At 36.4% G+C, this 23089-nt stretch overlaps 2 protein-coding genes across 5 annotated transcripts in view; one reads left to right on the top strand and one right to left on the bottom strand.

The window, feature by feature from the left end:
- The window catches only part of CCDC66 (coiled-coil domain containing 66), a 60472-nt gene extending 44650 nt beyond the window's left edge, over window positions 1-15822 (top strand). For 2 of the 3 annotated variants that reach the window (XM_012720349.1, XM_012720351.1), the window contains 11 exons: window positions 2202-2333; window positions 3298-3548; window positions 3760-3844; window positions 4910-5071; window positions 6473-6617; window positions 10075-10143; window positions 12169-12644; window positions 13078-13118; window positions 13629-13855; window positions 14000-14118; window positions 14818-15821. In XM_012720349.1, the coding sequence (XP_012575803.1) occupies window positions 2202-2333; window positions 3298-3548; window positions 3760-3844; window positions 4910-5071; window positions 6473-6617; window positions 10075-10143; window positions 12169-12644; window positions 13078-13118; window positions 13629-13855; window positions 14000-14118; window positions 14818-14910 (1800 nt within the window). In that variant the 3' untranslated portion in view covers window positions 14911-15821. Of the gene's footprint in view, window positions 1-2201; window positions 2334-3297; window positions 3549-3759; window positions 3845-4909; window positions 5072-6472; window positions 6618-10074; window positions 10144-12168; window positions 12645-13077; window positions 13119-13628; window positions 13856-13999; window positions 14119-14817 lie in introns of all 3 variants that reach the window. The other variant, XM_012720350.1, reaches the window with a different exon arrangement.
- Window positions 15739-23089, bottom strand: part of FAM208A (family with sequence similarity 208, member A) — a 55556-nt gene continuing 48205 nt past the window's right edge. Inside the window, exons 19-24 of one of the 2 annotated variants that reach the window (XM_004676051.2) lie at window positions 20310-20432; window positions 19492-19651; window positions 19043-19151; window positions 17627-17805; window positions 17274-17438; window positions 15739-16727 (exon numbers count right to left, since the gene is read on the bottom strand). In XM_004676051.2, coding sequence (XP_004676108.1) covers window positions 16672-16727; window positions 17274-17438; window positions 17627-17805; window positions 19043-19151; window positions 19492-19651; window positions 20310-20432 — 792 coding nt within the window. In that variant the 3' untranslated portion in view covers window positions 15739-16671. The remainder of the gene's footprint in view (window positions 16728-17273; window positions 17439-17626; window positions 17806-19042; window positions 19152-19491; window positions 19652-20309; window positions 20433-23089) is intronic. The other variant, XM_012720348.1, reaches the window with a different exon arrangement.

The raw sequence follows: 23089 nt of genomic DNA, 5'->3' as shown, positions 1-23089 counted from the left end.
AGGCAGATCGACAAAGTACACTGCTGAGGGGAGCAGCGGGCGGGTCAGGAGAGGTCTGCCACGCCATGTGGTCTCCTCGGGGGCAGGCGGGAATTGAACTCATGTGGAAGTGGCTTTAGCTTCTCGGTGCAGTGCTTTAACCCACTGTGCCACCAGGGAGGGCCCACTGTCCTGTCACTTTTAGGAAAGAAGGTTTTTTTTTTTTAATGTGAGGGAAGTTTCGTTCAGTAATATGAGCAAGATAATGTAAAAAGTTAAGAGATTGCCTGGGGAAAGAGAGTTCTTTCCTTAACTCTCTTTTATTATAAAGATTTATGTATGCATATAAGAGCTGGGATATAGGCTTGAGGTGGGGTTGGGAGGCAAGAGGATTCATGAGAAACAGTGGGCAGCAGAACAGGCAAATGTACTGAAATACACTGCTGAAGGGAGCCGAGTGGGAGGTGGAGGGAAACTGGAGAGGTCTGCTGTGCCTTGTGGGTCAGTTCTCTAGCTGGGGATCAAACTGGCAATAGCTTGATAGTGCTGAGACTTAACCCCTTGCGCTACCTGGGAGGTTCTCTTTCTTTAACCCTTTGGAGGAATTAATGGAAGAAGTGGTGCTAGACCATGGTCATAAAATATTTGATAGTTTGTCTTACTTTGAATATATACTGGCCTTACTGAGCTTCAATTAAATGAGTTTAGTAAACCTTATGGGGGATTCCATTCCATTCTACCCTCCATTTCTCACTTCCCATTCCAAATGCTTATACTTTCATTCCTCTAATTGAATGCACATTGAGGAAGCTTGTGAAAAAGAAAATAACTTGAAAGGGTTCATAATCAGTTGCAGAAATGATATGAATTATTCAAGTGGCTATTCAGTGATAATGGATTTGTTTGATACCATTGAATAGGAAATTAAAGAATGAATTGAGTGCTTATTAAATTTTCCATAGGGTTGTAAATATAAAACATATTTAAAAATCTTAATTTGTGATTTTTCGGAATTTTCAAAGGTAATTTGACTTGTACCTAATCTCTGAATAATTTGAAATGCCATTAAAATTGAAATAAAATCTGGTTAGGTCACACTTAAGAAGCAGATCTTTGTAAAGTATTCAAAGGGTCCATTTCTTTTTCCTTTCAGTTTTGACCTCTAGAAAATAACATTTCTAGAAATAGAATTCTCTCACCCACACACTTCTGGCCTGTACCCCAGTTCTGTAAGCATAAATAAATGAACTTTACAAAATTTAAAGATTTACTTAATGATTTAAGAACTGGGGTACAGGCCAGAGGTGTGTGTGTGGAGGGGGGAGGGGTTAGAGGTGAGAGGATTCACCACAGACAGAGTGGGGAGCAGAACAGGCAGATCTACTGAAACAAACTGCTGAGAGGAGCAGTGGACGGGTCAGGAGAGGTCTACTGCGCCATGTGGGTGTTCCCTGTCAAGGGATTGAATTTGTGCTGCAGTGGCTGCAGATAGCTTCATAATACTATTCTTTAGCCCATTGTGCCACCAGGGAGGACCCTCCATTGAGTATTCTGTGAACCTATTTTCTTAAATTACGTTCTGCAGTCACTTCACACGACAAAATGTTGCTTAACGATTATGTTTCAGAATATATTCTTTCATTGCTTTTAGAGCATACTAAGTCAAAATAAGGTCACAGAATTTTAATGTTAATGATTTTTTAAAAATCTGAGCACACAGTATACTTTTCTTATCGAAATGTCATAGAGCCATAGCAGCAGAAACAGAAAAGATGTCCTGGAGGCACATATTGTTCAGTAAGGAAAGTTTGGCACTCAACATCCCCCCAGTTCTTGATCCAAAGGCAGTATTTGTTGTATTCTAAAGCAAATATAATTACAGCAGTCATTTATTTTAAATTATCAATAATCCCTTTCAAAGAGTAAATGAGAGTGTAATAATTTGAAAGTGTTACTGTTTTGAAGAAAGAACTTTCTGACTTTCTCTAAAAATTTTCCTTATGTTAAGTAGCTCTCTTAAGAGGGATATGTTCTACTAATATGTATTACAAATTATTCTGGAGATCATTATGATGACTTCTTTTGTACTTGAATTATTCATGTTCTATAGAGAAATGCCTAACTACATTAAATGTGTCTAAGTTGTTTGGCAAGATTTGTAAATACAAAGTGGTTAGAAAAAGGGAACTGAATTTAAGATGGTGTTGTTGCCTTTTGTATAGGAAGTAGTTCCACTGGAGCACCCTTTCAGTGCTGTGAAACAAGAGCAGCAGAGAAAATTGATTCAAGAGTTAAAAAAACAAATAGAAGATGACCAACAAAGGAAAATAGAGGAAAAAGCCATATTGTCAAAGGTAACTTATGATTAAGGGGAAAAAAAAAATAATGAACAGCTATACACCAGAGACATTTTATGGGGGTGGAGTGGGGAATGTGTTCATAAACAGTGTGGAGGAAGGAAGTGCACTGAACTATGGTGATGGCACACGGGTGATTTGGTGATGGGAAGCCTACGGGGTTACAACTGAGATGAAACGCACAAAATGATGTAAAAATAAACTTATATTATTAAAAATATATATATTACATAAATTATATATTACATATAACAATATATAAATTATGCCACTATTATACGTAAAATATAAATATATATAACTGTATATTATTAAAATATATACTTATAAATTTTTTTAAGGTCATAAAGGAAAAAATAAGTCACAGTTTTGTTTTTTTTTTTTAAAGATTTATTTATTTATGCATCTAAGAGTTGGGGTACAGGCCAGAGGTGTGGGTGAGAAGAATCACCAGAGACAGAATGGGGAGCAGAATAGGCAGATACACTGAAATACACCGGGAGCAGTGGGTGGGTAAGAGAGGTCTGCCATGCATGTGGGTCACCTCCTTGCCTGGTTATCGAACTCATGCTGCAGTGGCTGTGGGTAGCTTCATAGGGCTGTGCTTTTAACCCATTACGCCACCAGGGAGGGCCCACATAGTGTTGAATTGTAAACTTTATTCTTGAAACTATTGTACTAAAACATTTGAGTATTCAAATTCTTCCACATTTGCTTATATGATCCTTTCATTGAATGCCTTTAGTGATTTTTGCATAGCTTCTTGTAGGTGACTTTTTAGAAATTTCCTGTATGTTTGAATTTTCAATATTCAATTGGTTATCTAAATATATACTGAATCAGAATAGTTTTATTTATTTTTATGATGCTTATCTTACTCTTAGAAATCATGTCTGTCATTAGATTTTATATGAGAACAGTTGGAAAAAATTCTTAGTAATTCTTTTTTTGTCATAATTAGGGTGAGGAACATGACAGATGGGCAATGCATTTTGATTCATTAAAGAACTATCCTGATTCTCAGTCTCAAATGTCCTCTCGGTCAACACACAAACAACCAGAGTACTTCTGTGTCTCTCCAGACACTCAGGAGCTGACTGATATTAGCAGTGTTTATACTCCTACAACTGGAATCCAAGTTGAAGCTTCAGAGGAGGCGCATATAGGAAAACCTGTTAGGGATGTGGTTATGCCAAACAGTCAGAAAACAAAGTAAGTCTGTTCTGCATTATTTGTTGATGTTAAAGAAAACCTACGTTTGGTTGTGATTGTTATATAACACAACATCTTAATAAGGCTTCAGGTTTTATATATATATATTTTTAATAGAAATGATCAATATATCCCAAACAAAAAATTATTTAATACCTAACTAAATACATCTTTTGGGGGTTTTAAATAGCTAATATATCTACCTTGTCAGCTTTCTCCGTTCTATGACTGCTCTCTTGGACCCCGCTCAGATTGAGGAACGAGACAGACGGCGGCAGAAACAGTTAGAACATCAGGTATTGCATTGTAAAACGTTCTCTGCATTAGTATTTCAGCATTCATAACTAACTGATACCTCAAAAATGGACATTAAAATTCCAGTATAAACTTATTGCATAGGCCCAGGCCCAGGATTTAATCCTGACTGCAGCTGGCATTGTGTTAAAAGTATACTTAACACTGATTACCAGATAGAATCTCATAGGACAGCCACCTGCTTTCTGAGAGAGAAAGTCTTTAATAAATTGGTGTGTATGTAAAACTACAGTAAATCTCAAGTTTTGGCGTTAGAATTTTTTAAAAAGATTTATTTGATTATGCATATAGAACTGGGGTACAAGTCAGAGGTCGAGGAGCATTAAGAGGATTCACCAGAGACAGAGTGAGGAGCAGAACAGACAGATCTGCTGAAATACACAGCTAAGGGGAGCAGCAGGTGAGACAGGGGAAGTCTGCTGTGCCATATGGGTCACCTGCCTCGCTGGGGATTGAACTGGTGTTGAAGCAGTTTCAGCCAGCTTCATAGTGCCACCAGGAAGGGCCTGGTATTAGAAATTTTATCAATTCAGCTCAGGTCTCCTGAATTCTGTTTAAGATGACAATTAGTTCTTTGAAAGTGAAGTATATATGAGCTTCAAGTAAAATTATGAATAAGAAATCTAGAAGTTTATATGAAGAAAATTAAGGATAGATTTCTGTTAATCTAATATTAAAGGGCTATAACTGCCTAAATAATTTTTTAAAAACTAATGTGAAAATTTGGCTATCCTGATTCTCAGTCTCATGTAAACTCAGTCTAAGATTGTCTCTTAAGTCCCTTAGTATAACTAATACTACCCTCAGTCAGTTCAGTGAGCATTCAATTGTTTTTAACTAGTTTTTCTAATTTTAAGCCTCATGGCCTTAAAGCAATAGCATGTAAAATAATATTGAAAGGTGGAATAAATACATCAGAAATTTGACATTTTAGCTTTACTCATATATGTAATACTTTTGTTTACAGATTAGCTTATTAAAAAAAAACATATAAATGCTTTGTGAATTTCTCTATTTGTGACAATGATTTATATGATTATGACTAGAAAGCCATCACTGCTCAAGTAGAAGAGAAGCGCAGGAAGAAGCAGCTAGAAGAAGAACAAAGAAAGAAAGAGGAGCAAGAGGAGGAGCATCGTTTAGCACGGGAACGAGAAGAGATGCAGAAACAGTATGAAGAAGATATACTTAAGCAAAAACAAAAGGAAGTGGGTATTTAGAACTCTATCATTTAAGAGTAGAAAATATATTTTAAAGGAAAAATTAGAAGTTAAATTCGCATGCAGTTAGAAATGATGAAGCTATATGTGGAAACATGACAGCTTTCCATAAAGGTTATGAAAGTAAGGAGGAAGAGGTTTTATTACACTTCACAAATGCCTTTTTTCTTTCATAAGTGCTTTATTTCTTAATTTTGCTTTCTAAAGAAATTAAGATTAGTTAATTCCACACAAAGCAAAATATGCTTGATTTGAAATGTTTATTAGTAAATATTATAGATATGTTAAAAGATGGGCCGTTCTATTCCTTCTGTACTGGTGAGCAAATGGATTTATTTGCTGGCTGACTGGGATACAGTTTGTTGCTGTGTTAGAGATTTACACTGCTAAATAAGGATCTTTTTAAGAAGAGTAGCTATCTGGTTGACTAGGAGAACCCCCATATTAAATGATGTGGCTAACATCTGTTGGTATCAAGACCCATATTTGAGCTAAGCTGACAAAGAGCAAATCATAGATGACCTTTGATTACCACAGATTCATGAAGTTTGCAGAGTAGGCCATAGAGCATTTCCCCTGGAGTGGTGAGGTTGGACTAAGAAACTGCATTTTCTTGACCTTTCTCACTTGCAAACTTCACTCCAAAATTAGTTGATAAAGAGGCACATCATCCTTGGTTCCAATTTTTTTTTTTTTTATGTTGACTAGATCAAGCCAACTGTATATGTGAAATAATGAGGCACATGAAAAAAAGCAAAGTATCCTTAACTAAACTGCAAGGAATGAACATAAACTTCTGTTTACCTTTTAAGTCTTTTTAATGTAATAGAATCCTAGTAGAATTGACCATAAGTTTTAGAAACTTTGAAAATTTATTAGTGTAAACTTGGGTGGCTAAGAGTTCTTATATCTGTGATCCAATATCTAATATGCTTATAGAACAAGATACTAAAATTAAGGTTGTAAAGGGAAGGAGCTTTGTCCTATTAACTACTCGCAGTATATATTTTTAAAGATTTATTTATTTATGCACACACGAACAGGCCAGAAGTGCAGGGGGAGGGAAGGGTGGTGAGTAAATCACCAGACAGAGTGGGGAGCAGAACAGGCAGATCTACCGAAATAACTGCTGAAGAGAGCAGTAGGCAGTTTAGGAGAGGTCTTCCTGGCCATGTGGGTCAGCTCCCTGGCTGGGAATCGAGCTTGTGCTGCAAGTGGCTGCAGATAACTTCATAGTGCTGTGCTTTAACCTGTTGCACCACCGAGGAGGAGCCTACTCAAAGTATTTTTGAATAGTTGTCTAGCACATAATTGGAGCTTAGAAAGTAGAGTAGTTCTGTACATGTTTTAATGATTACATTTACAAATTCTGTACTGCAATATTGATAGGAAATTATGACTCTCAAAACAAATGAGCTGTTCCAGACAATGCAGAAAGCGCAGGAACTGGCACAGAGACTGAAACAGGAACAGAGAATTCGAGAACTCTCTCAAAAGGGACATGACACATCTGGATTGATGAAAAATCTTGGTGGTAAGCACAGCTAGAATTTTACTTTAAACATTTTTAAAAGATGGTTTTAATTGTCCTTTGTTATTTTTTCTTAACTGCACAAATAAATGAAAGCATGTGGTACTTGTCTGATTTCACTTAGCATGAGGTCCTCAAGGTCCATTCATGTTGTAGATGGCAAGCTTGTTGTTTTTTTTTTAAGTATCACATTGTGTGTGTATATATTTGTTTTTAAAGCTTTATTTATGCATACAGAACCTAGGTATAGGCCAGAAGTGCAGGGGTTGGTGAGTGGATTTACCATAGCCAGAGTGGGGAGCAGAACTGGCAGATCGAATAAGTATACTAACGAGACAGAAGAGGTCTGCTCGCCATGTGGGTCACCTCTGGGGTGGGGATCGAACCTGCACTGAAGCAGCCACAGCTTTTTTTTTTTTTAAGATTTATTTATTTATGGATACGGAACTGGGGTACAGGCCAGAGGAGTAGTGGGTGAGAAGATTCACCAGAGACAAGAGTGGGGAGCAGAAGAGGCAAATAGATGAAGTACACACTGTTGAAGGGAGCAGCAGGCGGGTCAGGAGAGATCTGCCACACCATCTGGGTCAGCTTCCTTTTGGGGGGGGGGAATTGAATTCGTGCTGTAGTAGCTCAGGTGAGCTTCATAACATAATGGATACTTTAACCTGTTGCGCCACCAGGGAGAGCCCAGCCACAGCTTTTTTAAGTGCTGCGGTTTAACCCACTGCATCACTAGGGAGGGCCCAATGGAGGTTTTTTTAATGTAACAAATATATTCCATTATGTATATATACACAACCGCTAACATACACACCATTTTCTTCATTTATTCATCATTTAGTTTATTTCCTCGTCTTGGCTATTGTGAATAAATGCTGTAGTGCATACATAGGGGTGCATATATCTTAACATTAGTGTGTTTTTTTTAAGATTTATTTTTATCTACGCATTCAAAAATGGGTATAGGCCAGAGGTGCAGAGGGTAGGGGGAGAATGAGAGGATTCACCAGAAACAGAGTGGGGAACAGAACAGGAGGATAAACTAAAATACACTGCTGAGGGGAGCAGCGGATGAATCTGGAGAGGTCTGCTGTGCCATGTGGGCTATCTCCCTGGCCAGGGATTGAACTCAGGCTGCAATGACTAGCAATAGCTTGAGAGTGCTGAACCTTTAACCCCTGTACCATCAGAAAGGACCTGGTTTTGTTTTCTTAAGATAAATAGCCAGAGGTGGAATTGCTGGATTATATAATTTCTTAGGAACCTCCATATTTTCCTTAGTGGCTGAATTATAAGCTATATTCTCAGTAGCGCCCAAGAATTTCCTTTTTTTTTTTTTTTTTTTTAATATAACAGCCAGTTCTAACAGGTATTAGAGTGATGACTTCTGGTTCTGATTTTCATTTCCCCAGTGATTAATGTTGGCTCTAGTTATCTTCTTTGGCAAACATGGAAACATGTTTGTTCAGATCCTTTGCACAATTTTTTTTTTTATTACAAAGTTTATTTTTTCATCATTTTGCACATTTTTTTTTCCATCTCGATTGTAATCCCCGCGGGTTTCCCATCACCAAATCACCCCTGTGCCACCACCATAGTCCCGTGCATTTCCCTCCCTTCCCCCCCCGTTTTTGATCCCATTCCCCACTCCACCCCCACAGAATGTCTCTGGTATATGGTTGTTAATTATGTTTGTTATTTTCTCGCCTGGTCCATTATACTCCTGCTATGAGTGAAACCATCCGGTATTTTTCTTTCTCTTTCTGGCTTATCTCACTAAGCATGATCTTTTCCAGCTCCATCCAAGTTGCTGCAAAAGACATGTGTTTCTCTTTTTTGGTCCTTTGCACAATTTTTAGCTGAATTTTTTTTTTCTAGTAAGTTGTATGAGTTCTTCATATTTTGGCTTTATTACCCCCTTAACCAGATTTGCAAGTATTATCTCTTAGTGGGATGCCTTTTCATTTTGTTGGTTTCCTTTGCTGTACAGAAACATTTTTAGTTTGATATGGGCCTACTTGTTAATTCTGCTTGTATATCCTTTGCTACTGTTGTCAAATCCAAAAAAATTCCTGTAACAATGTAGAAGAGCTTACTCTGTTTATTTTTAGGAGTTTTTATGGGTTCAAATATTTCATATATTTTAATTTTTGTGTAGTCATTTCATTCTTTCACATATGGCTGTTCTGTAGTTTTCTCAGCACATGTGTGTATACATATACACATACGTACTGTGTGTGTATATGTATATATATGGATATCTATATCTATATATATACAAAACTATATACACACACATACTGTTGTCATTTCTTAGCTCTAATCTATCCCACTGATATGTGGCTGACTTTATGCCAATACTACATTTTTGGATTATTTTAACTTTGCAATTTAGTTTGAAATCAGGATACATGATTGCTGTTTATCAAGACTGCTTTGGTTACTTGGAATCTTTTGTATTTCCATACAAATTTTAGGATTATTCTGTTTTTGTGAAAATAGCAGTGGGATTCTGATAGGACATTTTTTCAAGATTTATTTATGCATACAGAACTGGGGTAAGTTAGAGGTGCAGGGAAGGTAGAGGTTTCACCAAAGACAGAGTGGGGAGCATAACAGGCAGATGGACGAAGTACTGAGGGGGAGTAGTGGGTGGGTCACCTCTGGGGCTGGAATCGAACTCATGCTGAAGTGGCTTTAGCTTCTTAGTGCTGCTTTAACCCACTGCGCTACCAGGGAGGGCCCTTGATAGGGCATTTTAGTAATATTCTTCCAACCTATGAGCAGACTGTCTTTCCATTTATTTGTGTCACCTTTGATTATTTAAAATAATTTCGAGGCCCTCCTGGTGGTACAGGGGGTTAAAGCGCGCACTGTGAGGCTGTCTGCAGCCACTGTGGCACAAGTTTGTTAATGGCCCAGGAGGTAGCCCTCTCCTGTTTGGCCACTGCTCCCCTAGCAATGTATTTCTGTCAGTCTGCCTGTTCTGATCCCCACTCTTGGTGAATCCTCTCACTCCATAAATGAAACCCAAAATATGGAAAAAAAAAAAATAGCTGTGTTGAAAGTATTAAAAACAGGAAATTAACTATTCAGATTTGTGCTAGTGTATAAAATACCTTATTTGGGAAACTGCTTTAAAAGTAATGTTATGCTTTTTACTATCTCACATAAATTTTCTTAAATTTTACTCACAATGGGTAAAATCTGTACTTTTATACACCAAGAAATCTACTGATATCCTAAATTCAGTGAATTAATGGTGCAAAATGATTTCAGGCTGTCCTTCTAAATCTCTGTTGCAATGTTCATTTTTGTTTGCTTCAAAATTTTTTTTTTTTTTTTTTTTTTTGGGCTACACATAGTATCATTGTTTCTGTACTGTCATAAGATATTTTACTAGTTGATATAAGTGGAAAACAGTACATCAATTAACAGCATTTCAAAATCAAAACAGGCTTGGATGAAGTCAGTGGTAAAATGAATTCTACGACCTCACCCAAGAAGGATACTGGTGTGCAAACAGGTATTCATTTAGAAATTGTAATCTAAGTTTACTTGTTACAGTTCAGTCAGTGCAACTTAAAATTAATGTAATTCTAGGCTTGATAAGAATTAGAAAATAAAGGGATTTCTTAGTTTTGGTAAATAGTTTCTCCATTGCAACTGTATCAAGAAATTATAGCAAAATTAACCCCTTTGAAGGATGTAATTTTTCTGAGTACAATTTAGTTTTCATTTCTCTGTATTTGCCTATTTATGGATATTTCATATAATTAGAATCATACTGTATGTGTTCTTTTGTGTCTACAATCTTTAAAATCCATTCATGTCAGTATGTCATTCCTTTCTATCATGGAATGTTTTACGGGCATATCCATATTGTTTATTCCTTCATCAATTGACATTTGGGTTACCTCCACTTTTGGCTACTACTATCAGTGTGTTGCTCTGGTTGTTCATGTACGTGCAGGTTTTTGTGTAAACATGTTTTTCAAGTCTCTAGGGAGAGATGGGTAGCTTTGTTGAGTCATGCAGCAGTAACTCTAGTATCTTTGCAACTACAAAAATTCTCTTCAAAGAGACTGCACCATTTGGCATTCCCACCAGCAAAGTATGAGGGTTCTTTTCTCCACATCCTTACCAATACTCTTCTTCCTCATGGAGGTGTGGTATCTCATTGTGGTTTTGATTTCATTTCCCCAGTGACTAATGATATTGAGCATCTTTTCATACACTAAAAAATTTTATAGATAATATAATATCCATGTTGAGTAACTTTAACATAGGTCTCTATACTTACAAGTCTTTTTAGGCCTTCTGAACCTGTCAGACGGACATTTAGCTTTCTAAGTAGCTTCCAGAATTTCTTTTCCTCTTTTAAAAGATTTATTTATGCTGCCAGAGGTGTGGTAGGTGAGAGGTTTCACCAAGACAGAGTGGGGAGCAAAACAGGCAGATTTACTGAAATACATTGCTGAGGGGAGCAGTGGGCAAGTCAGGAGAGGTCTGCCATGCCATGTGGGTTACCTCCCTTGCTGGGAATTGCTGCAGTGCTTGAACCTGTTGTGCCACCAGGGAGAGCCCTACCAATTATCAGTGGGCCCTTCCTGTTGGTACTTTTGGTCTTTGGGAACCCTGTGGTAACTTAAGAGCCAAAAAACAATTTGGAATTAATACAGCTCTAAGAATATTAGACCATTGAGTTTTAGTAGTATAGATCTTCAATCTAAAAATGTCTTTAAGGGTTGCAGTACTATTTGGTGTTCCACTGAAAAGTAACAAATTTAATATAAATCCTACATGTCAATTACAGGAAAGTGAACTTTTTAGTAAGATAGGGAAATTAGAACTGAATCACCGTAATTAGGGTTTCAAAAGGAATACATTAAAAGTTATTTTTAGAAGGGTATTATTTCTAAAGGATTGGATGTAAGAAAATCCCATAGCATTGTGCTCTTGCTGTTGCACTAGCAACATGCACATGGAAGAGAGGATGTATTGTATGTATAGTTCCTCTTGTGAGAAAATTTGGCGGTGGTTGGCACATTCTTAAGAGATGGAAAGAGGAGTACGACAGAGAAGGTGGAATGAGTACAGGGCTTCTGCTAAATTGGAATCCTTGAGGATTGCTGATGGGAACATAAAAATGGTGCAAACAATGTAGAAAATAAAGTTACTTTATAACCTGGTAATCCCATTTTGGATTTGAAAGTATGGCCTTGAAAAGGTATTTGGGCATAAATGTTAACAGTGTGATTCACAGTAGTCAACAAATGGAAGCAACCCAAGTGTCCCTCTAAGGTGACATAAAATACAGCATGCATATACATGTGTATGTATAAACACACAGGGGTAGATCAGATGGATGAACTTTGAGGAAAGCAAAATAAGGTAAATACTGTTATGACAAAACTTTATAGAATGGTAGTTTCCAGGGACTAGGGGAAGGAGGAGAGGTGTTATTTAATGGGGATCAATGTCAAAATAAAAGGGTTGAGATGGTTATTTTTCACTACAATTTAAGAATCACCTGAACTTTTTCTTAAAGATGACTTAAATACAGGCATATTCACCAATGATGAGTCACACTGTGGATCATTACTAGAGAAGGAAATTGTATATTGTTCATCTCCAGAGATACCTGCAGATTTTAATGAACAGTTTAATACTAAGAAAAGCAAACAAGAGCTAATAAGTCAAGATAAAGGAGCCAACTTAGAAAAAGAGAACAGTTGGTATAATGACCAGTTCATAAGAACAGAGAAACATACGAAGAAATGTTCTAAACGACCTGACTGGAATATAAACAGACCAATCAAAAGGTATATTCCAGCATCAGAAAAATATCCCAAGCAGCTGCAAAAGCAGAGAGAAGAAAAAAAAGTAAGAAGGCAAATGGAACTGCTTCATTTGTTAGAAAGAAATAATCGTGGGCATCTCTCTCAAACTAGAAGCACCTCACCAGAAGTTCTTCACTCACCTCAAGAAACTGAGTCATGGGTCAGGTGGCAACTAGTTAAAAAGGTACACTCCTTAAAAATGTATTTTAAAGCATTTGTTTCTAGATTAAAAACACAATTTCCTTATATACATACTGTAAAGTAACAAGAATTCTAGAAATTTGCTTTAGTTTATACCTGGATTGGAAAACTGGGCCAACTCATATTGCTGCCTGTTTTTCTAGTTTTGTAGGAACATTTAACCATTCTCGGGCTCTACACTACAACAGAATTCATAGTACTGAGATTAAAAACTGTGATCGACAATGCTTTTGCTTTGGATTATAATCAGTTTTTTTGCAGAAAAATTTATACAAGATTAGGGATTGGCGCTCTCTGGGAAAAAATATAGTCTGTCTCATTATCCACTGTTACTCAGGTATCCATATATTTCAGTGTAGTCACCAAAATGTGGGGACATAACTCATTATGCCTTTCTGTATCTACTGATCTTTTAGGAAGAAGAGCCTATGAATACTAATTCCTTCAGCAGAGAAAGGTATGTGGTCCAAAATATTTGTTCAAATGTATAACAGTAGCCTACAGATTTAAGGTTGGGCGGCTGGCATTTTACCTAGAGCTTAAAGGCCCGAGGGCCTAAGCATCCTAGGGAGAAATGGGGGGTGGTGGTACATCTAGATATAGCTAAACAGTTTTGTTTTTCCTGCTACATCAACAGTGGAATAAACATGGGTTGAAGAAGAAATGATTGGTAGGGCTTGAGAGTACTACCAACTATAGGAGAATTGAATGTTTTAAGTGTCAGAAACTAGCTAGTATAGAGTTGTTTCAGAATGTGGATCTAATATCAAGTTCAATTCAATACATTTTATGATGAACTATATATGAAGAGAAACAGTGAGATCTAATAGTTTAACTTCTGTGCTAGAGGCACATATAACCTCAGTAAAAGTAAAGGTGTATTTTAGCATGAGTTAAAATGTGATTACAAACTATGCTTGAAATGGTATTGAAGCTAATCCCTAATTGCTCTTTTGGTGGGGGTGAGGGGTTACAGATCCCAGTCACCACCAGTTCCAGCAGTGAAAAACAGAACACAACAAACTCAGACATTCAAAAACAGTTACGAAGGAGATAATCAAAAAGAGTTGTCTGGGATTTCTGAACCATCCCATTTTATTCCCTATGTCCGAACCAATGAGATCTATTACCTTGATCCAGACGCACCATTGTCTAGGCCTTCATCCCAAGATCTTCAGAACCAAAATCCACATGGTAAGTAAATATAAATACCCTCAGTCCAGATGATTAGGTTCCTGTGGCCTAAGTGCAGAGAATTTCTCTTTCCAGGGAGTAAATTTAATGAATCCTAGAACATAGGATAGAGCACTATAACCATTAGACTTTTTATCATTTCAGATTGTGACCATGAAAGACAGCTATTTGACCAAGGAAGGGACCCACTTTTTAATCCCAATTTGGTGAAAAACAGAGATCGACAGCAAGCAATCCTTAGAGGACTATCAGAACTGAGACAGGTATGATCCAGTGTGGATGTCCTTTTTGGTGTATGGCTAGTAGGGCTTAGTAATTATTTTTTCACATGATTTGTGATGTTTAAGAACTTCCACAAATTGCATAGAAATGAACAGGACTTCTCATTGTAACCTTTCCATCATGAAAATCATGACACAGTTCAAGGATTTCAGACAACTTTATTCAATGAAAATTACATACATTCAGAGGGCAAAACAGTTATAAATCAACAAAACCCTAAAACCAGGAAAAAAAACACAATTATGCTTTAGTAATTTTGGGTGAAAAAATGGTGGTGGTATTGTAAACAAACATTGACAAATTATTCCCAGAGACTCTTCAGTGTATATTTATAACCTTACTCACCAGGCCAATTATGATTTTGTGAGGTAATATTCCCCTATTTTAAGGCTCTAAATTTTGGCTGGTTATAGGAAAAAGTGGCCTGCAAAACTGATCCTACAGGTAGTTTTGTTTCAGTGTTCTCTAGCAAAGAAAAAAAAAAAAGGTATCTGCCTGTAAGGTTACTATATTCAACACGAGATGTTTTTTGCAGCATTTACAGTGCAGGGGGTCTAAAAACCCTGTATGGGTGGGAACTTGGTTATAACACTTTTCAAACTGAAAACAAGATAGGAATGTAAAAGGGCAATAATTTACAGGGCTGTTACATATTACTAAACATATCAATATGATTTCAGGGCCTTCTCCAGAAGCAGAGAGAGTTGGAAACTAACCTCATGCCTTTAGCTGAAAATCAAGAGGAGAACCTTACTCCTTCATTTTCAATGTAGAAAATGAAATCTTCACATTTGAATCTTCTAAACTTTAGACTGTGCTTGTGGCTTAACTATATACACTTTAGACTATCTGAATTTATATTATGTAGTAAATTTACTTAGTTTTGCATATATATACATACAATAAAATACACTTTTGTAAAAGCTTTGTCATAATCAGAGTTGTTAAGTCTATAAAAAACACATTCTACTTACCTTACAGTCTGGACTTTCTGCCCTGTTAACAGACAATATTACTTTATAAATCAAAATACAACTTAATATGTTCTTTTTTTGTTCCATAAAAACATTTGAAAAGGTATAGTTCTTTCAGGTAACTCATAGGCTTGTGTAAAAACAACTATTTTCTAAATCCTTGCTCTAAAACAGCAGTTTTCATTTACAAGTTGATGCAATTATCTGAATGCTATATATGTGAGTGATAACTATCCTACCCTCACAAATAGTCTCAAAGTTGTCAAAATTTCTGTTATCAAAGAAAAAAAGGTAACGTTGACCAAAATTTTTATCAAGAAGTGACTTTTTACATTGTTAAACCTAAAAGGATAAAAAATAAAGCTGCTTGGCATTACTGTATGTACACGGTCACTTAAATGAAACAGCACGGTTAGGTGGATCTTGAGATACCAAGCATTGCTCTTACACTTGTATAAAAACACTACAAAAATGTAAATCAAAAATACAATACTGCTCAACAGAGAAAGGAAAAACGCCATTGCTATGTAAGTATCTAGAAAACAGGCTTCTGTTTGCAGCCTAAGTGCAGGTGGCCTATAAATGTAAAACTGCAAAGTGCCAACATGAGATAATTCAAGTACAATATATGTTAAAAATATATATTTATTTCAATTTTTAGATGCTTCAACTGTTACAGGCTATCATGATTTAAATAAACATTTGAGAAAAGACAATAACCTTTTGTTTAAAGAATGAAATATAAATTGTTAATTCACGTTTAAGAAACAAAAGTCCTTATAACTATTTAAAAAAAAAAGTTGAGATTATTTCTCTTTTGAATATGGCCTGGAAGAGCCACTTTTCCCCCAACTTAAGGGAGATGGAGATTTTTCTCTATCCAAACTTTGAGTATAAACAGATAAGAAGTAATTTTCACCTTCTTGACACTGACTTGATGGAAGGGCATATGGTGTCCTCAAAAATGTCTGATGAGTGAGAACGTTAAAATGACTAAACTGGTGGGACATATTTAATTGACTGTGATAGACCTGAAAGTTGCTATATGAGTCTTGTTCAGATGAATTGCTGTTCTCTCCTCCAGAGCATACTTTATTGATAGAAGCTTTCTCTTCAGAATCAATTTGATAAGTCTTATCTTCTAATAAACTTTTTTGCACGTCAAGAGACGATTGCAACTCAATTTGAATATTCTTTTTTTGATCTGTTCCACGTGATCCTTTGGTCTCTTTCGCCAATATTTCTGAATGAAAATTGCTGCATACTTCTATTTGTGAGATTTCATCCCCTGAATCCAGAGACATATCCTCTTCATCCTTTTCATCGTTTTCTAAAAGAGCTACATTTAAAAAACAAAAAGTCCTCCTCTATTGAAATACACAATTTGTTTAAGTTTTAAAATTATACACTACTCACACAATATAATGCGTCAGGGTCTGCAAGTCCACAATCCCTTAAAGCTTGGTCTTCTGCCACAAGTTCACTTAGTCACAACACTCACACTAGGTGTGAATGTCCAGACAATCCGATGCTAAAAGCTTCTGCGAAATGTGTTCACGTTTAATGTTGGGAAATCCCAACTCCCAGCTCCAAAGGGGTTAATGTCAATACAGCATCTAAAGTTATACGGTAATTCAGTATTTGATAAGACAAATGTAAAATAAAAATTTTGACATCTAGCTTCACTGGATTACTACTAAAGTATCAAATGTTTGCTCACCTCTGCTTTTACATGAGAAACAAAGTACATCCTTCACTTTATGTAAAACATGGAATCAAAGCAGAGGCCATCTCTTTCTTACATGACTGAAATTAAACTGCTTTGTCTATCTGGGGATTGTCTAGTAACCCAATGTTACAACCCCTTATTTTTTTTCTAAAAACACAGTAACCCCTTTCCTTTTCTAACAGTACAGTAATAAACTTTTTATACTGAGGAAGAGGATGCCTACTCTATTACAGCCCGTATACAGTAACTTGTATTGACTAAAGTATAGAAATGAGTAATTTTGTGCAAGCTATGAACTATAAACACATTGAAATACTTTACAATGATGTGAGTAGTTGCAAAGTGACATTGACATTTCATTTATCTGGCAACAAAGCAAAATCATTTCTTTTTCTGTCTGCCTTAAAGAAAATAAGAACTACTGAAAAGTTACCTGACTGTGACTCAAGAGTCTCGTTAGCACCAAGCAGTGGACGGTTTTCCTCTGTGAGTGAGTTGTGATAGCCCACAAGATTTTTAAAGTTTTGCATGAAGTCCTCTGCAGTTGCAACCACTATTCCATTATCAGTATAACTTGAAAGCATCTTGATATTCTTTTCTAAATCATAAAAAAAAATTGAGTATAAAACATTCAAAAATATATGGACAAAACAATGCTTTGTCTGTCCCTCACAGTCCTTTCTTTCCTCCATATCATCAGAATCAGGACACAGCCACCACAGCCCCATAAAATCCTTTCATCCACATTCCTATATGAGTAAAAAGCTTAACAATAGCTCACTCTACCTGTTAAAAAGACTATGTGTCTCTGCTGTATGTTTTGAGCCTGCAGTCTGATAAGGCAGTCCAATTCTGGAGCATTTCTAGTCTGAGAGTCACAGTTGTGGTAGGACAAAATTTCAACTAGATGTTTCTTTTGATAGACATTTAGAAGCGTCAAGAGATTCAGTGCTTTAGCATTCAATCTGTGAAAATAAGTAGGTTAGTATGTAATAATAAAAAATACATGGCTATAAACGGTTTCTATACCTCGGAGCATGACACAACTGAACAAATTACTGCCAACTCTAAGGAAGAAGACAATGTCAAGGTCTAAGTTTGAAGAAATGCTAGTTGCCAGTGGGAGCGTAGACTAGTTCAACTCCTATGGAAAACAGTATGGAGGTCTCTAAAAAGACTAATGATACACTATATGATCCAGCAGTTCCATTCCTAAGTATTTATCCAAAGAACACAAAAATTTGAAAGGAAACCTGCACCCCTATGATCACTGTAGCACAATTTACAACAGCCAAAATATGAAAACAACAGAAATATCCCCAAAACATGAGTGGTAAGATGTAGTACACACATATTCATATATATATGCAATAAAAAATGAGTGATCAAAAAAGATAAATGACATTTGCAACAACATGGCTAGAGCCAGAAGAGGGAGTGCTAACTAAAATAAACCGGGAGAAAGATAAATATTGGATGGTATCACTATATGTAGAACAAAAAGAAACCAAACTAAGAAAACCTTGAAAACTGAATATAATAATTGCTATGTAAATATCTACAAAACAGGCTTCTGTTTGCAGCCTAAGTGCTGGACAAGTCCTTATCCAAAAAGGATAAGGAGAAGAAAAACACCAAGGACTTGGTGGTGGATTATGGGTGATCTGGTAGCTTTAGTGGTAGTAACATTAGGTTATCCTAATGAAAAAAATTAAACAAATGCTGGTTAACACACACAAAAAACCCCCTACAAAACACCAATTCTTTTAACAGTTTCTGAGAACTTTAAATACAATATCCCAAATTCATCCAATTACATTCTCATGTATGGAGACTTAAATGCCTAGTGCTCCAGGGATCTCATCTTCATAAGTGACTAACATGCATGATAGGGGGAAAAAACCACCTAACAATATAAACAAACATCTTAGTCACAAGTCCCCATATCATGTCAAGATTACTCCTTGTCTCATTAATGCGGTGATATTGGGACAAATTTTACCTATACACAAGTGAGCATTTCAAGTTTCTACCTGAACAAAAAACACCACTTTCAAACAGGCTGCAATATACATTTCCTTCTGGGTAACTAAGGATACCTGTGAAAACTGGGCAACATCCATAATCTAGCAATAAAACAGAATTTTCAGGAACATGTTAAAAAAATCAACAACCACTGTATAGTTTATTTTCAAATCTTACCTGCCCATTTCCTTTAGTTTCTTCTGAAATTTACAATGGACTTTCCATTGCCATTTTCCTTCTGGAGTACTAAGTTCTTCAAGGAATGTCAAAAAAATTTTAAGGCTCTCTGTTATAAAAATAATAAATTTCATTTAAAATTTAATGAATGTTCACTTTACATCTTAATTATGGAATGAGTGTTTAGTTGATATTTAGATCTAATATAACATACACAGACACAAATGAACATGTTGCCAAAAACCTGACAAAAAACCAAAAGTGATCTAGTCCACACACAGGAAATATAGAGAGCCTTGCCTTATACCAAAGTAAGAGACTGGATAATAGAATGGAATAGAAGCTCAAGAAATTGATGGGACTGTACTATTTATTTTTGATTGGCAGAACACACAAATAGAATAAATCAGTGAGAAAAGACATGCCCAAAAAGAAACCAAAAATCTTACCGATTGTATAAATATCTGGATTTAGAATGGATTCATCTGAAACAATAAAACCTCCAGATACAAATAATTCGTTGTATGTATGATTTTTAACATCATCCAGACTATCAACACCAGCAAAACTAACACAGGGGAGCTTCTTTAAAGTCACCAAGCCAGGTACCTATTTAAAAACCAAATAAAAACAGAAGGGCACATAAAAAAAAAAAATAAGCTGACAGACTGAAGTATAAAGTAGCGTAGAAATCTAACATGTACTATGGATCTACTGGCATGTAGCTGCTGGGAAAGCTAAACACAAAAACATTCCCAACATTATTTTAAAATAATACATAAAATCATTGTTAATATACCCGCACCTGCCTCGAACAGAACACTAAGGGAAAGATCTGGAAACAAAATGGAGAAAGCACAGTCTGATCCTGTGAGTAGTCAGGAAAGGCTTTATAAGGTAGGAATGCCTGAGACAGACTCTTAAGACTCAGTGGGGCACCTGCAAATCCAGGGAAAAGGGCCTGGCTTTGCATACCTAATTGGGTGGGGGTACAAATACATAGTACCTGAGACATACAAGCGAAGATGAGAACAAAATAAAGAATCAGCAGACCCACTAGCTTTCCAAGAATCAGTATTCTTAGCCTTAACTGAGTGAGCATATGATATGTGGCAAATATAAATTTTTTTTTTTATCAAAGTACATGGATGGGTCATTTGAACTTAAAATCCCTCACTTCAAGGTTGCTTTCCTTTAAAATGAGAATATTTAAAATATCCCAAAAAAGGTAAGATTTTAAGGGAGTGGGTTTGGCTTAGTAGTCTACCTTGTGGATGAAACCTGCAATGTCTTCATTTTGAATAATAATCAATAGCTTATCTAACTTTGATCTTCTTTCCAAAAACTGTTCTGGATGACATTCTGTATTGCCTAGTTTGATAAGATACTCCTGTTAAAGGGGGGAAAAAATATAAGTGAATATTAAACAGTTTTTTTGCAAAAAGCACCATTTAATACCAGAAATGCAAGATAATCTGACATTAGAATACTATTGACTTCTTACTCCAAAGACTTCAAATATCATCAAATCTTACTGTAAAACAATCTAAATAAATGGCCATAATGTTACAATGTTGTGTAATCCAAGTCAATGAAATGCCAGGTCAAGTAAATGAGCTAACAGAATTTTAAGAACAATGAATTAGTCCAGGTTCTCAACCCAGCTCCATTATTATTTTTTTTTCAAGACTGATTTATCTATGCATACAAGAACTTGAGTAATGCCAGGTGTGGGGAGTGGATAGGATTCACCAGAGACAGGAGGGAACAGAACAAGGTGAATGAGTGAAATACACTGCTGAGGGGAGCAGCAGGTGGGACAGGAGAGGTCTGTGCCATGTGGATCATCTGCCTGGTCAGAGATTGAACCCATTGTTGCAGTGGTTGCAGATAGCTTCATAATGCTGTGCTTCAACCCCTTGCACCACCAGGGCGGGCCCTCCATTACTTCTTATGGACAACCTAGAATCCAATCCATTACTACACCCTCATGCCTACTGACTTTCCTGAGAAGCTTGCCTAGGGTCATCTGCAGCAATGTTACTACATATTACTTGTAAATTCCAAAATCATTTATAGGGAGCTTCAGCGTATACACTGGTATTCATATTTGTCAAGTTTATACCCTCAAACAAAAATACTCTTCCATCTAACACCTCCCATACGGGTGACCAAGCATTACCTTTGAAAGGACAAAAGAGAGAGTTCCCTTGCTCTTTGCTTGATGGTAGAATCCTGACTGAAACAAACTACAGTATCAGAATGGAAACTACATTCATTTCAGGAGATCAATTTTTGAGTTTGGCACTGCTACTTACAGCCTTAAATCTAAACCCAGTTTGCTTCATGACCAGTTTCCTGCTTTCAGAAGCTGAATACAAATGTCACACACACAAAATGTTTACCTGCATAGCCCTGAACTAATGCCAGCATACTCTATGTTCTTTGGTTTTGCTCTAACTGCTGATGTTTTCTGGGCAAATTTCAGGGCAATCTACAGTAAGTGAAGAAAGGGCTACTTGTACTTTCTGATATATCTCTTTACATTAAGAAGCTTAAATTTTTATTTGTACACTTTATTCTGCTATAATGGTTTTCCTGGAAATTTCCCAATGTGTATTGGTAAAGTTCCAATCTGACTGCCCATCAGGTTTCTTTTCCTATATAAATTAACAGATGATTTTATGCCAAAATGAATTAGAGCACCAGTCATTAATAAATGCCTTTCCTGTAAGTGGGTTACTATCAGTTAAAGGTGGGGGGTGGGGAGTAATGACGAGCACACTGGGAACCACTCCAACCTATTTTCTCACCTACCTCCACACCAACATAGTTGGGAAAATAATGCCAGAGGTGGAAAAAAGTTGAGCAATTTTTTTTTATTCAGTAAGGCAAAAAATGCAACCAAAGATACCCAGTAATTCTGGTTTTATTCTTCCAAGGAACAGCTCTGATTTTAGTGGAGAAGCTACACTTCTCCATTTCTACATTCTCATGGGCATGTCACATGAAACATACTGACATAAGAGGTACCCAAATTGAAAAAAGGCTCAGGACACATCAGCAGCATTTGAGTTTCTGGTCCACACTGGTATACAAGCCACTTATTTGATAGACCCTTCTACTACTTCTACAAAGGAAGTAAACTTGGGCCCTCCCTGGTGGCGCAGAGGGTAAGGCAGCACAAGAAGCTAAAGCCACTTCAGCACGAGTTGGATCCCTGCCCTGAAGGTGACCCACATGGCGTGGCAGACCTTGCCTGCTGCTCCCCTCAGCAGTGTACTTCATCAGTGGGTCTGTACTGCTCCCCACTCTGTCTCTGGTGAATCCTCTCACCTCCCCTGCATCTCTGGCCTGTACCCCAGTTCTGTATGCATAAATAATTCAGTCTTTTTTAAAAAAAAGTAAACTCTAGTCATGGTAAGTGTAAGTAAAGTCCATCAATGGGAGCGAGCAATTTAAAACGTAAGGCATTCCATTATGGAATTAAAATCTCATAGTTTAAGGAATACTAATTGGTAATATAAAATTTTTAATTGCTCAAATGTTATGTATTTTATCTATCATCTAAATGTTACCTATTTCTATACCTGTACACACATGTATACACAAATTCATTTGAAAAAAAAAATCATAATCCTAAACAACACTATAGTTTCAGTAGGAAGGGAAAAAACACACCTTTTAGTGATAACTTTTAAGATTGGGAGGTCTTTCATGATGATTAAAAAAAAAATCACAAAAGACTTCCTAATCAAAAAAGTACAACAGAACCATGGACATGAATAGGAATATCAAGAGATACCAATGATTCTATCATTAGTAAGTCTTTCCTAGACATAAGTTTTATATTTGATTAAAAAAAATATAACAAGAAATATTGACAGCTTCTTTTACCTCTACATCTTTTCTAACCCCTTCACTAAAAACCCAAGTAAAGGGGACCTCCTTGATAGCATAGCAGGTTAAAGCACAGCACCAAGAAGCTAAAGCTACTTTAGCATGAGTTCAATCCCTCCCCCAGAGGTGACACACATGGCACGACAG

This window comes from Condylura cristata, unplaced genomic scaffold, assembly GCF_000260355.1.
Source record: "Condylura cristata isolate star-nosed mole 26May11 unplaced genomic scaffold, ConCri1.0 scaffold00004, whole genome shotgun sequence".
Classification (NCBI taxonomy): Eukaryota; Metazoa; Chordata; class Mammalia; order Eulipotyphla; family Talpidae; genus Condylura; species Condylura cristata.
The sequence above is the reverse complement of the archived record's forward strand: the minus strand, read 5'-3'. Positions and strand labels throughout refer to the sequence as shown.